The sequence below is a fragment of the Osmerus mordax genome, chromosome 1 (assembly GCF_038355195.1).
Source record: "Osmerus mordax isolate fOsmMor3 chromosome 1, fOsmMor3.pri, whole genome shotgun sequence".
In the NCBI taxonomy this organism is placed as follows: domain Eukaryota; kingdom Metazoa; phylum Chordata; class Actinopteri; order Osmeriformes; family Osmeridae; genus Osmerus; species Osmerus mordax.
The window spans coordinates 22,532,608-22,545,167 of record NC_090050.1 but is presented as its reverse complement, the minus strand read 5'-3'; the positions used below and the strand labels follow the sequence as shown (position 1 = coordinate 22,545,167).

Here is a 12,560-nt window from a genome sequence, read left to right as displayed (position 1 = left end):
TCTCTCTCCGTCCCTCTCTCAGAGCAGAGGTCCGTGGGGTGCATTATGGAAACAGGAAGTTTGGACAGAGCGAGGCTGGCAGGATAGCTGAAAGTTACGGCCGCTACCATACATCAGTCTTTTTACAACATGCAGTCTTAACGGGTGAAATGTCGTCAAACGAAGGTCGCCGTGCAAAGACGTAGGCTGTTGCTGGGACGACCTGGATAAGAGCTGACTGTGGTGACAGGGAACCACGACGGGAGAACTGAAGAGAGGATCTCATGAATCATGTGATCTGTGTGTGTGTGCTCCACTACCACACCCTACAACCCTCGCTGTAAGATCACTCTACCTGATACGACCTTAGTGGGAATCACACCCGTCTTCTCCATGCAATAGATAGGCCCTATAAACCTGGTGAGCTAAAGGCTAGTTATTGCTGGCATTTAGATTCGCCTGCTGACAAGTCATTTACACTGCTGTATATAACACATTACTACCTCAACACTGTATCCCAGTCAATTACATAGGTTGACTGCCTACCAGCATGTTGAAAGTAATTGATGTGCGCTTGATATAGACTCACAGATATCTCATCTGACACTGGTCCATTGGTTTCATTTCACTGGCCGAGTTTCATTAAGGCCACTCATATACAATGGTATTTCCAGAAAGCCATTGACCCAGGCTGGGCACATATGGTAACAGTGTTCCATCTCTGGCCTCTCTGGTTCTCCTCTGCTGCAGAACACTGATACTCCCTCTCAGCCCTCCAGAACCCCCCAGGGTTCTACGACCCCTGAGTGCTTTCAGAGTGCTGTTGTCACGAGACAGTTATTACAGTGTCCTGTGGGGTCGGACTCCCGAGCTGAGAGGCTACGGTCCTGATAAACATCTCTGCTAGCGCTTGAGAGCACCCAGGCCTTCAGGGTGGTTATTACGACGTTACTGCGACGTACTTTTTAACCTGTTGATGTCTGTTTGCACGAGTATGTCGAATGTTAAAATGTTGTTTTACTGCACATTTGGAGTATGGGGAAACGCTATTTGGATCGTCTGTGTAATTACTGCATGGTCTGATTGACAATCAAGTTCACTTTGACGCTCGCAGAGTTACTTTCCTTTCTCTCATCCGTCTGGTGTGTCTCCGTCCTGATGGAGACCCTGGAGAGGCAGGCTGGTGTGTCTCTGTGTGTCTCCGTCCTGATGGAGACCCTGGAGAGGCAGGCTGGTGTGTCTCTGTGTGTCTCCGTCCTGATGGAGACCCCAGAGAGGCAGGCTGGTGTGTCTCTGTGTGTCTCCGTCCTGATGGAGACCCCAGAGAGGCAGGCTGGTGTGTCTCTGTGTGTCTCCGTCCTGATGGACACCCTGGAGAGGCAGGCTGGTGTGTCTCTGTGTGTCTCCGTCCTGATGGAGACCCTGGAGAGGCAGGCTGGTGTGTCTCTGTGTGTCTCCGTCCTGATGGAGACCCCAGAGAGGCAGGCTGGTGTGTCTCTGTGTGTCTCCGTCCTGATGGAGACCCCGGAGAGGCAGGCTGGTGTGTCTCTGTGTGTCTCCGTCCTGATGGAGACCCCGGAGAGGCAGGCTGGTGTGTCTCTGTGTGTCTCCGTCCTGATGGAGACCCTGGAGAGGCAGGCTGGTGTGTCTCTGTGTGTCTCCGTCCTGATGGAGACCCCAGAGAGGCAGGCTGGTGTGTCTCTGTGTGTCTCCGTCCTGATGGAGACCCCAGAGAGGCAGGCTGGTGTGTCTCTGTGTGTCTCCGTCCTGATGGAGACCCCGGAGAGGCAGGCTGGTGTGTCTCTGTGTGTCTCCGTCCTGATGGAGACCCCGGAGAGGCAGGCTGGTGTGTCTCTGTGTGTCTCCGTCCTGATGGAGACCCCAGAGAGGCAGGCTGGTGTGTCTCTGTGTGTCTCCGTCCTGATGGAGACCCCAGAGAGGCAGGCTGGTGTGTCTCTGTGTGTCTCCGTCCTGATGGAGACCCTGGAGAGGCAGGCTGGTGTGTCTCTGTGTGTCTCCGTCCTGATGGAGACCCCGGAGAGGCAGGCTGGTGTGTGTCTCTGTGTGTCTCCGTCCTGATGGAGACCCTGGAGAGGCAGGCTGGTGTGTCTCTGTGTGTCTCCGTCCTGATGGAGACCCTGGAGAGGCAGGCTGGAGATGGGTTGCAGAGAGCTGGATGTTGATCCTGTGAGGTTAAGGCGAGAGGGAAGTGGGCTGGCAGGAGAGCGGCTTGTACTTACAGTATATTGTTCCCTCAGTGTAAGATTTCAAATTACAGTCGGCGGGTTATTGAGTAAGTGTGTGTGTGTGTCTCCAGATGGTGGTGGTGGCAGATGATGTCCATGAGTACGCCATAGCACTGAAGGACACGGAGGAGAAGATTGCTCGCTGTCCCAGCAGGGTAAACACATGACTGTATTCCTCTGCTGGTGAACACCGGTTATTCAGTTGTGCTGCCTAAACGACGTAGCGTTTGTTGCACAGGGACACGCCCCGGCGACGGCCCTCTTCAATTCACCCCTGGTTCATGTGCCCTTTGTAAACCAGGTCACGCAAGGTTTAGCTGTATTTCACTCACTTTAGGTTTTTCCTCCAGTGAAAACGAAGGTGGTGCTGTATTGTGCGGTAACCACGGCAACGCGCTCATACCAGCTGGTGTTAATGCATAGATCACGGTTGTCTGGATGGTATCATATGGGAAATGGTGTCGTGTAGACACACTGACAACAGAATACATCAAGATATATAGATGGATTGATTGATCGATTGATCACAATCACACACATACTCTTATACCTACACCTACACACACAATCACACACCTACACACAACATATCACCAAAGTGCTCTAGGTAGCATAAGGTTTAGCAACACAGAGGTTCCATTATTTTCGCTTCACAGTTTTGTATCACACGACAAATATAAAGACACAAACACGAGTGCAGGTGCTGCCAGGGTGTTGATGGCTGGGTGACCTCTGACCCCTCAGAGAGCTGATATCATGGAGGAGCTGCAGAAGAGCCAGAAGGTGTTCGCTGAGAAGCTGAACCACCTGAGCCGAAGGCTGGCCTGGATCAACGCCACCATCTACTCCAAGGTACTATACTCTGGAGTATTAATACCACTGATGTAATACTACTGACTCATCTACTCCAAGGTACTCTACTATGGAGTATTAATACTACTGATGTAGTCCATCTACTCCAAGGTATTGTACTATTATGTAGTAATAGGACGAGTCTGAACACAATCTATTATATTGTACAAAATCACCCCCTAACCTCCCCAGGAGAAGATGCTGGATGTGTACTGGCTGCTGAGGGGGTGTATTCGCACCGTGGAGCACGCAGACAACACGGGCTCGCTGTTTGCCTTCGCTCCCGAGTTCTACCTCAACGTGGCCATGAACAGCTACAGCGCCCTCAAGAACTACTTCAGCCCCTCCAACTGCATGGACCAGCTGCCAGGTGAGCCAGCAACACAGGCCCCCACAGCATGGAGGAACAGCCAGCAACACAGGCCCCCACAGCATGGGGGAAAAGCCAGCGACACAGGCCCCCACAGCACGGGGCAGGGTGGAGGTTAGACGGAGGAACAGCCAGCATCAGGGGGGGTGGAGGTTAGACGGAGGAACAGCCAGCATCAGGGAGGTAGAGGGTACTCTGAGGAACAGCCAGCATCAGGGGGGTGTGGAGGTTAGATGGAGGAACAGCCAGCATCAGGGAGGTAGAGGGTACTCTGAGGAACAGCCAGCATCAGGGGGGGGTGGAGGTTAGACGGAGGAACAGCCAGCATCAGGGGGGGTGGAGGTTAGACGGAGGAACAGCCAGCATCAGGGGGGGTGGAAGTTAGATGGAGGAACAGCGAGCATCAGGGAGGTAGAGGGTACTCTGCGGAACAGCCAAGCTGACTGAAACAGTGCCAGTGCTACATCTGGGTATTTAACTGCAGCTATTATGGGCTTTTATTGGTACATTTAGTACCAGCCATTCCACTTTGTCAGGATAAATACATATGCATACATTTCCAATCTGCAACAGTTTTAAATCTGTAACAGTTCCCATCAGCCTGGGGTGAGAATTTACCAAATACATCCCAGGAACATTAACTGTTGTAATTAATTAATAGTTATGGTGCTTCTTCTTCTGTGGTAGAGTAGCTGTGTAATGCTTCTTGTGCTTCTTCTTCTGTGATAGAGTAGCTGTGTAATGCTGTGACTTAGCTGTGCACTGTCACCTCGTCCCCTTGACGACCGGGTGTGTACCGTGTACTGGAAGCTTCTCTGTCTCCCCAGGTTACGAGGAAACCTTGACTCAGCTCGCTGCTATCCTCGCCAAGCACTTTGCAGACCCTCGCATCGTCGGGACAGGTATGACGGTTCATTGTTAAGAAAGGTGTAGGCACACACACACGCACACACACACACACACACACACGCACACACACACACACACACTTCCAGTTACTCTCAGTTGTGTACAGGCAGGAAATTTACTAACCACTAACCACTATACACTAACCATGAGTCCTGTAGACAGGGGCGCCGTATAGGGGGGAAATGTTAGGACAATTCCAAGGGCCCCTGACTGACAGGGGCCCCAAAAAATTGGTAAAAACTAATATATAATGATATTATATAAACCATCATCATTGAGTATATATATATTTCAAATATAATGATAACATTAATGATTTCTTATTTTTTACTTGTTTTTGGCAATAAAAGTTAAATATCTCCATTAATCAAAAAGAAAACATCCATATTGACCGACCACCCCCCTCTATCTGCATGAAATGGTTTGGTCCTGCCTTAGCGCACTTATCAGTGACGTGTTTAGTTGCAGTCAGTAGAGGTGCCAGAAATACAGTGATCACAACTTATTTTTTAAATCTTTCATTAATGTTAAGCGAATTTGTGAAATGGCCTCTTGACCAGCCAGCTCTCCTGGCCCACTATTTTCCCCCTCCTCCTCCTGTTACCTGGAGGAGTAATGAAGCAGACTGCAGCTGCCTGGACTGTAATCAGTAACCAGGCTCCTTTAATGGACATTCAGGCTGAACACAGCCAGGGGCCTGACTATATTTCACGTGGATTAATTTCACATCTGAAGACATCATTAAAAATGTTCAAAATAGCTTGGGGGAGCTAAAAGTAAATCTGTTCGCACTGTCTACACATTTCCCGAATTACTAGCATCCAGGACCTATTTTAGGAGACACTTTTAAGATGGCTGTAAATGATATGAGGTTGTATCTAATATCCAGGCTGCGTTTGGGGATTATAATTTGGGGGGAATGTCAGAAAAATACATTCTAATTTCTACGTTTTCAGACATTCTAATTTCTACATTTTCAGACATTCTAATTTCTCAGTTTTATATCGGCGTAAACAACTTGTTCCTATGGAATTGATCTTCACCCGGCCTGGGATAGGACCTGTGTGACAAACCCTCTGTTAGAAGACCCAGGGTCCAGGGCTTGGGTCTGTTGGCTGAGCGGTTAGGGAGTCGGGCTATTAATCAGAAGGTTGTTGGTTTGATTCCCGGCAGTGCTAAATGACGTTGTGTCCTTGGGCAAGGCACTTCACCCTACTTGCCTCGGGGAGAATGTCCCTGTACTTACTGTAAGTCGCTCTGGATAAGAGCGTCTGCTAAATGACTAAATGTAAATGTAAATGTTTTATATGACATGGGTTTATTCCACTTCTTGGTTGATGATAATACATATGCAATATAATAACAAACCATCATACATGATGTATGATGTTTATACAACAACATGTCTCCTGCAGCTGAAGAGCAAGGCCTCTGGTGGTCTTCTTCTCTGGTGTGGTGAATGACATGTGGTTCCTTCCTCCTCGTTCCCCCTCAGACATCAAAGACTCCCTGATGCAAGCCCTGGCCAGCTACGTCTGCTACCCACAATCCCTCAGGGCGGTGGAGAGGATCCCGGAGGAACAGTGAGTGGGCAAGGTCTTCTCTGATTGGCTCCTCTGTCAGCCTGACTAGTGTACAGCCATATTAAAGTTACGTAGGGAACCATGGTGATGTTGTGTGTTTAAATCCTCAAGCATTTGCAGAATTGTTCACCCAGTACTTCTTCTCACCTGTCTGTCTGAATCTCTGCCTGTCTGCATGCTTGTCTCTCTGTCTGTCTCTTGTGTCTCTCTGTATTTTCTGTCTGTCTGAATATCTGCCTGTCTGCATGCTTGTGTCTCTGTCTGTCTCTTGTGTCTCTCTGTCTTTTCTGTCTGTCTGAATATCTGCCTGTCTGCATGCTTGTGTCTCTGTCTGTCTCTTGTGTCTCTCTGTCTTTTCTGTCTGTCTGAATCTCTGCCTGTCTGTCTGTGTCTGTCTCAGGCGAGTGGCCATGATGAGGAACCTGCTGGCTCCTTATGAGCAGAGACCCTGGGCTCAGACCAACTGGATCCTCGTACGACTGTGGAGGGTAGGCGTTCTGGTGCTGACACACACACACACACACACACACACATGTGCACACACACACACTCCAGTTTAACCAGGTTGTTTTTGCAGGGCTGTGGGTTTGGATACCGGTACACCAGGTTGCCTCATCTGCTAAAAACCAAACCTGAAGATGCCAACCTGCCCAGTCTGCAGAGTAAGTACCCACCACACACACACACACATTGTCACACTTTTCTCGATTGTACACTCTCTTTCTCTTCTCCATCAGTGTCTTCTTCTCCAGTCAGTCTTAGATGTAGTTATTAGCTGTGAACTATTTCTCTGTATGGTAACTTTGTTGTCCCTGTATAGTTCCAGGCCCCAGCCTGCTGCCTGCTGTTTATATCACACCATCCTGGTTCTGGAACTGCTCATCTTTGATGTGTGTGTGTGTGTGTTTAGGTGTGTGTGTTTTTGTCTGTAGGTATATGCGTGTTTGTGTGTGTCTGTGTGTGTGTGGGGGGGAGAGAGATTGTAAGAGTGCTTGAGACCGGAGTCCGGAGACAGGAGTAAAATAACCCTTATTGTTTCCAGCCGTGAGGACGTGTTCAGATCTCAGTGTATTTATATCTCAGACATGAGAGAGATGTAAAGTGAGTGGAACTCTGGAAATAGAATGCAGCCACACATCTTTATGAGTGGAAGTTCCACTGGCTCATCAGTTACACATGACGCCTACTGTCTAAGCTAAAGCAAGCCAGGACTGATCCTGGGGGGAGTAGGGGGGAAGGGAGGGGGAGTAAGGGGGAAAGGAGGGGTTAGGGAGAGAAGGGGGGAAGGGAGGGGGAGTAGGGAGGGGCGAGGGGGAGTAGGGGGGAAGGGAGGGGGGAGGGGGAGTAGGGGGGAGAAGGGGGGAAGGGAAGGGGGGAGGGGGAGGGGGAGTAGGGGGTGGTCTTCCTACTCTTGGTTTTCTGGGAAAAGCTTTAAATGCAGCAGCACAATCAATATGTATCTGAGCTGATGAGGCCATAGGAAGCCTGGTCCAAGTTGACCAGCCAGAGAGCTCAGCCCAGTTAAGGCTCTGCTTGCTTTGGTCAAACTGAGATCAGGTGTAATGTGATGGCTTTGTGTGTAATTGTGTTTGTGAGCTACAAAAACCAAATTTTCTCTCCCCACCAATTAACTCAAGTTTGGTGCAGTAAGTTTTCACATTGTTTGTGTTCTAGAAAATGAACAGTAGTTGTTGTTCAGTATTCTATCATTGACGCTCCCTGGAGAGTTATTTCCTTATTATGCATATTGAATCTATTTCTTTATCATCTCTCTGTCGCTCGCTCGCTCTCTCTCTTTCTTCCTTTCCCATTGTCTCTTCCTCTCTGCCTGCTCTGTCCATTCCTCATGCAACCTGTCCTAACTCTCTTCTGCATGCATGGCTAACAGGAGATCTGTCCATTGCTAGTTTCCAAAGTAAGTTCTTTTCTTTTGTCCCATCCTGTCTTTTAGTTCAGTGTCTTTCTGTTTTCGTCCAGTGGGGTGATGTTGTGTATCAGTAAGACTGGAGACTCTCCCTCTGCAGCTGCCAGCACTGCTGGCCTTAGCTTCACTTTTTTTATAGGTTGTAATTGAAAACTACAAATTGCTCCTTTATTTCAGGCTCTCCCTGCCTCCTGCAGCCCTGAGTAATGAGGCTGGGTAGTGAGGCTGGGCAGGGAGGAGGCTGGGTTAGGGAGGAGGCTGGGTTAGGGAGGAGGCTGGGTTAGGGAGGAGGCTGGGTTAGGGGGGAGGCTTTGTTAGGGAGGAGGCTGGGTTAGGGGGGAGGCTGGGTTAGGGAGGAGGCTGGGTTAGGGAGGAGGCTGGGTTAGGGGGGAGGCTGGGTTAGGGAGGAGGCTGGGTAGTGAGGCTGGGCAGGGAAGAGGCTGGGTAGTTAGGGTAGGGTGGACGCTGGTGGTGAGGCTGGTAGTTAAAAGGGTAATTACCAATGCTGCCAGTCCTCCAAGGACAGCAGGGCTCATCAGCTCTCAGGAGCCCACGTGTGTGTGTGTGTGAGTGTAAGCGAGAGAGAGTGTGTGTGTAAGCGAGAGAGTGTGTGTGTGAAAGAGAGAGTGTGCATGTGTGTAAGCGAGAGAGAGTGTGTGTGTGTAAGCGAGAGAGTGTGTGTGTGAAAGAGAGAGTGTGCATGTGTGTACATGTAGTTATGACAACATGCACTTGTAGCAGGACCTCACGTCTTTAATATTTGCCCTCCATTTGCCTCCAATATCTAGCCTCCACTCCCCAGCCTCCAATATCTTGCCTCTACTCCCCAGCCTCCAATATCTTGCCTCTACTCCCCAGCCTCCAATATCTAGCCTCCACTCTCAGCCTCCAATATCTTGCCTCTACTCCCTAGCCTCCAATATCTAGCCTCTACTCCCCAGCCTCCAATATCTAGCCTCTACTCCCCAGCCTCCAATATCTAGCCTCTACTCTCCAGCCTCCAATATCTAGCCTCTACTCCCCAGCCTCCAATATCTTGCCACTACTCCCCAGCCTCCAATATCTTCCCTCCACTCCCCAGCCTCCAATATCTTGCCTCTACTCCCCAGCCTCCAATATTTGTTCTCCACTCCAAATCCTTTAATATCTGTAATATCAACTCCCCAGTCTCTAATATATATATTCTCTACTCCCCAGCCTCTAATCCCCTCTGTTTCTCAGTTGGCCTTTGGGCAGTGTAGAATAACCTCCCTCCTCCTAATTAAACTTAAAGGTTATCCTCTCATCCTAACAAAACACTCTCCTCTTTATCCAAACAAAAGGATTGGTTTTCTTGCCTTTTATTGGAGCTAGCTCCTCCCCTCTCCTCCTCTCCTCTCCCCTGCTGGTGTTGATGAGGTTACAGATTACAGCTGCTGTCCCACAGTCCCCCCCCCTCCAGAGCTCCATGCCCAGGAGAGAGAGGCTATGATTACCAGACCTCAGAGGGGTTCTTAGAAGCCTCTTTCAACAGTCCATCACCCCCACCAATGTCACCCTGTCAGCTAGATCAGTAAAATACAGAGAGAGAGACAGAGAGAGAGACAGAGAGAGAGACAGAGAGAGAGACAGACAGAGAGACAGAGAGAGAGAGAGAGAGAGAGAGGGAGAGAGAGAGAGACAGAGAGAGAGACAGAGAGAGAGAGAGAGAGAGAGAGAGAGAGAGAAAGAGAGAGAAGGAGACATAAAGAGAGAGAGAGAGAGGGGGGGAGACATACAGAGAGAGAGAGAGAGAGAGAGAGGGGGGGGGAGACATACAGAGAGAGAGAGAGAGAGAGAGAGAGAGGGAGACATACAGAGAGAGAGAGAGAGAGAGAGAGAGAGGGGGAGACATACAGAGAGAGAGAGAGAGAGAGAGAGAGAGAGAGAGAGAGAGAGAGAGAGAGAGAGAGAGAGGGGGGGAGACATACAGAGAGAGAGAGGGGAGACATACAGAGAGAGAGAGAGAGACATACAGAGAGAGAGAGGGGGAGACATACAGAGAGAGAGAGAGAGAGAGAGAGAGAGAGAGAGAGAGACATGGAGAGAGAGGTGGGAAAGTGAGAGAAGGACACAGAGACAGAGAAGTCTCATACTGGTTGTACTGATTCCGGGGCTAAATAAATGAGTAACGATTGAAGCCCTCACATCGTCACTCAGCAGCAAGCCCACTTGTGTGTGTGTGTGTGTGTATGTGGGCCACAGCAGCCAACAACAAGCACACACACACAGCTGCGCCCCATTGCTCTGTCTTCCACGTAGACTAACGGGCACAGACACAGCTTTAGTGTAGACCCAGTGATGAAATGCTGCACGTAGAAATAGAATAGGATAGAACTATTTCATGGAAGGTGCAGATCTACCTCTGCATAGCTCTTCACTGAAGAAGAACACCTGGATGTCTACCTGTACACACTTCCTGGTTAACCAGGGACACTCTCTTACTCTGATTGGCTGATTGTAGGCCAAAGTGCTGCACGACTGGCAGATACCTGACCAGCGTGCTCTGTGGTTGGTGGATGCTGACCCTCCTGTTGTGTGTTTGGTTGCAGAGCCCTGTCCGTCGTTGCTGCTCCAGCGACACATGGCAGAGCTGCTGAGTCAGGATAAGGAGATGGCCGCCAGCTTCCTGAACAGCGTCCTCAACCAGCTCAACTGGGCCTTCTCTGAGTTCATAGGCATGATCCAGGAGGTGAGGAGGGAGGGAGGGAGGGAGAAAACGAGAGAAAGTGAGTGTGTGTGAGAGAAATGGAGGGATGTGGAGAGAGAAAGGGAAAGAGATAAAGGGATAGAGTATGTGTGTGTTTGTTTTGGATCTATCGGCTGTGTGTGTGTGTGTGTGTGTGTGTGTGTGTGTGCGTGCGTGTGCTCCAGGATGTGTGTTGGTGTCCAGGATGTGTGGTGGTGTCCAGGATGTTCTGCTTGGCTGGGTGCAGCTGTCCCTGGTGTGATTCAGTGATCCGAGACAGATTCAGGGTGGAATCACCAGCCGTAACATCCTTCTCTCCTTCTCCTCTTCTTCTCTCCTTCTCCTCTTCTTCTCTCCTTCTCCTCTTCTTCTCTCCTTCTCCTCTTCTTCTCTCCTTCTCTCCTCTTCTTCTCTCCTTCTCTTCTTCTCTCCTTCTCCTCTCCTTCTCTCCTTCTCTCCTCTCCTCCTCTTCTTCTCTCCTCTCCTCCTCTCCTTCTCTCCTCTCCTCCTCTCCTGCTCTCCTCTCAGATTCAGCAGGCAGCAGAGCGCCCAGAGAGGAACTTTGTGGACACGCGGCAGCTGAAGGTGTGTGCCACCTGCTTCGACCTGTCTGTCAGCCTGCTGCGAGTGCTGGAGATGACGGTTACCTTGGTACCAGAGATCTTCCTGGACTGGACACGCCCCTCCGCCGAGCTCCTACTGAGACGATTGGCTCAGGTGAGCTGATACAGGATGTCGAAGTTTCCCTTTTCAGGGAATGAGACTAGAAAATACATTTCAGAGACTTGATAATGCTGCTATTGCACCCCGTCCACACTAACAGCCACATATTGGTTTCAACTGGGAAGGAGAGGGAATGGCCTGTGAGAGTGAGGCACAGAGAGAAGGATGGCACAAAGGAGGGAGGGAGAGAGAGGGGTGTGTGTGTGTTAACCTATGGGAGCGTGGTAGATCATCATCAGACTTCTCTAAGGAAAAGATGTGGCTGACGCAGTTCAAGTCATTAACACCCTCTCCTCACCGTACAGCCCCTCCCTTCTCCTCCTGCTCTCCTGCTTTCCTCGCTCCCTCTCCTATATCATCTCTCCTGCTCTACTTACTCTCTTCCCTCCACTGCATCCTCCCTCCCTCCCTCCCTCCCTCCCTCCCTCCCTCCCTCCCTCCCTCCCTCCCTCCCTCCCTCCCTCCCTCCCTCCCTCCCTCCCTCCCTCCCTCCCTCCCTCCCTCCCTCCCTCCCTCCCTCCCTCCCTCCCTCCCTCCCTCCCTCCCTCCCTCCCTCCCTCCCTCCCTCCCTCCCTCCCTCCCTCCCTCCCTCTCGTCCCTCCCTCCCCTCCCCTCCTCTCCCCTCCCTCTCTTCTCTCCTGCGGCCCCTCCTCCCTCCTTCTTGGTGTTTGTGATCCTCCTCCCTTGCTGTCCCCAGGCAGGTTTGTTGACAAGACTTTGTCAATTGTGTGTGTGTGTGTGTGTGTGTGTATAGGACATTTTGCTGTGGGCATAGTGTGTGTGAGGAGGGAGTGTGGGTGTGTGTGAGGAAGTTTGTAGTGCATGTGTATGCTCCCAGGTGGGTTATTGGCTGTTTCCAGCTGCAATCAGCAGCTAATTGAAAGGATCCTTTGAGTGCTGGCAGGTGGTCGTTCGTCCTTGAAGACAGAACTGGCCTCCTTCTCACTTTATACTTGTGTGTGTGTGTAGGTGAGTGTGTCAGTTCTTTGTGTGTTTAGATATTTGGTGGTTCTTGAGGACAAGAACAAGACTGTGTTCCGGTGTGTGTGTGTGAAATTGTGCGTGTTTCAAAGTGACTGAGTGTCTCCCTGCAGGTTCTTGGGTGGTTCTGTGTGTGCCAGGCCCCCCTGTGAAGCAGGACAGGAGGTGTGCTATGTGCTGCTGCATTAATGAAGTGTGTGTGTGTGTGTGTGTGTGTGTATGTGTGTGTATATGTGTTGTGTTAATAAAGAGACCAGCTCCTTGGCCAAGTCTCTACTCCATCATC

At 50.4% G+C, this 12,560-nt stretch overlaps 1 protein-coding gene across 1 annotated transcript in view; it reads left to right on the top strand.

Annotated features, from left to right (window-relative positions):
- LOC136941622 (E3 ubiquitin-protein ligase RNF123) overlaps positions 1 to 12,560 on the top strand; it is a 36,877-nt gene that overhangs the window by 21,974 nt on the left and 2,343 nt on the right. Inside the window, exons 25-33 of the mRNA XM_067234198.1 lie at positions 2,297 to 2,380; positions 2,970 to 3,077; positions 3,270 to 3,447; positions 4,275 to 4,349; positions 5,852 to 5,939; positions 6,340 to 6,427; positions 6,517 to 6,601; positions 10,434 to 10,573; positions 11,099 to 11,287. Coding sequence (XP_067090299.1) covers positions 2,297 to 2,380; positions 2,970 to 3,077; positions 3,270 to 3,447; positions 4,275 to 4,349; positions 5,852 to 5,939; positions 6,340 to 6,427; positions 6,517 to 6,601; positions 10,434 to 10,573; positions 11,099 to 11,287 — 1,035 coding nt within the window. The remainder of the gene's footprint in view (positions 1 to 2,296; positions 2,381 to 2,969; positions 3,078 to 3,269; positions 3,448 to 4,274; positions 4,350 to 5,851; positions 5,940 to 6,339; positions 6,428 to 6,516; positions 6,602 to 10,433; positions 10,574 to 11,098; positions 11,288 to 12,560) is intronic.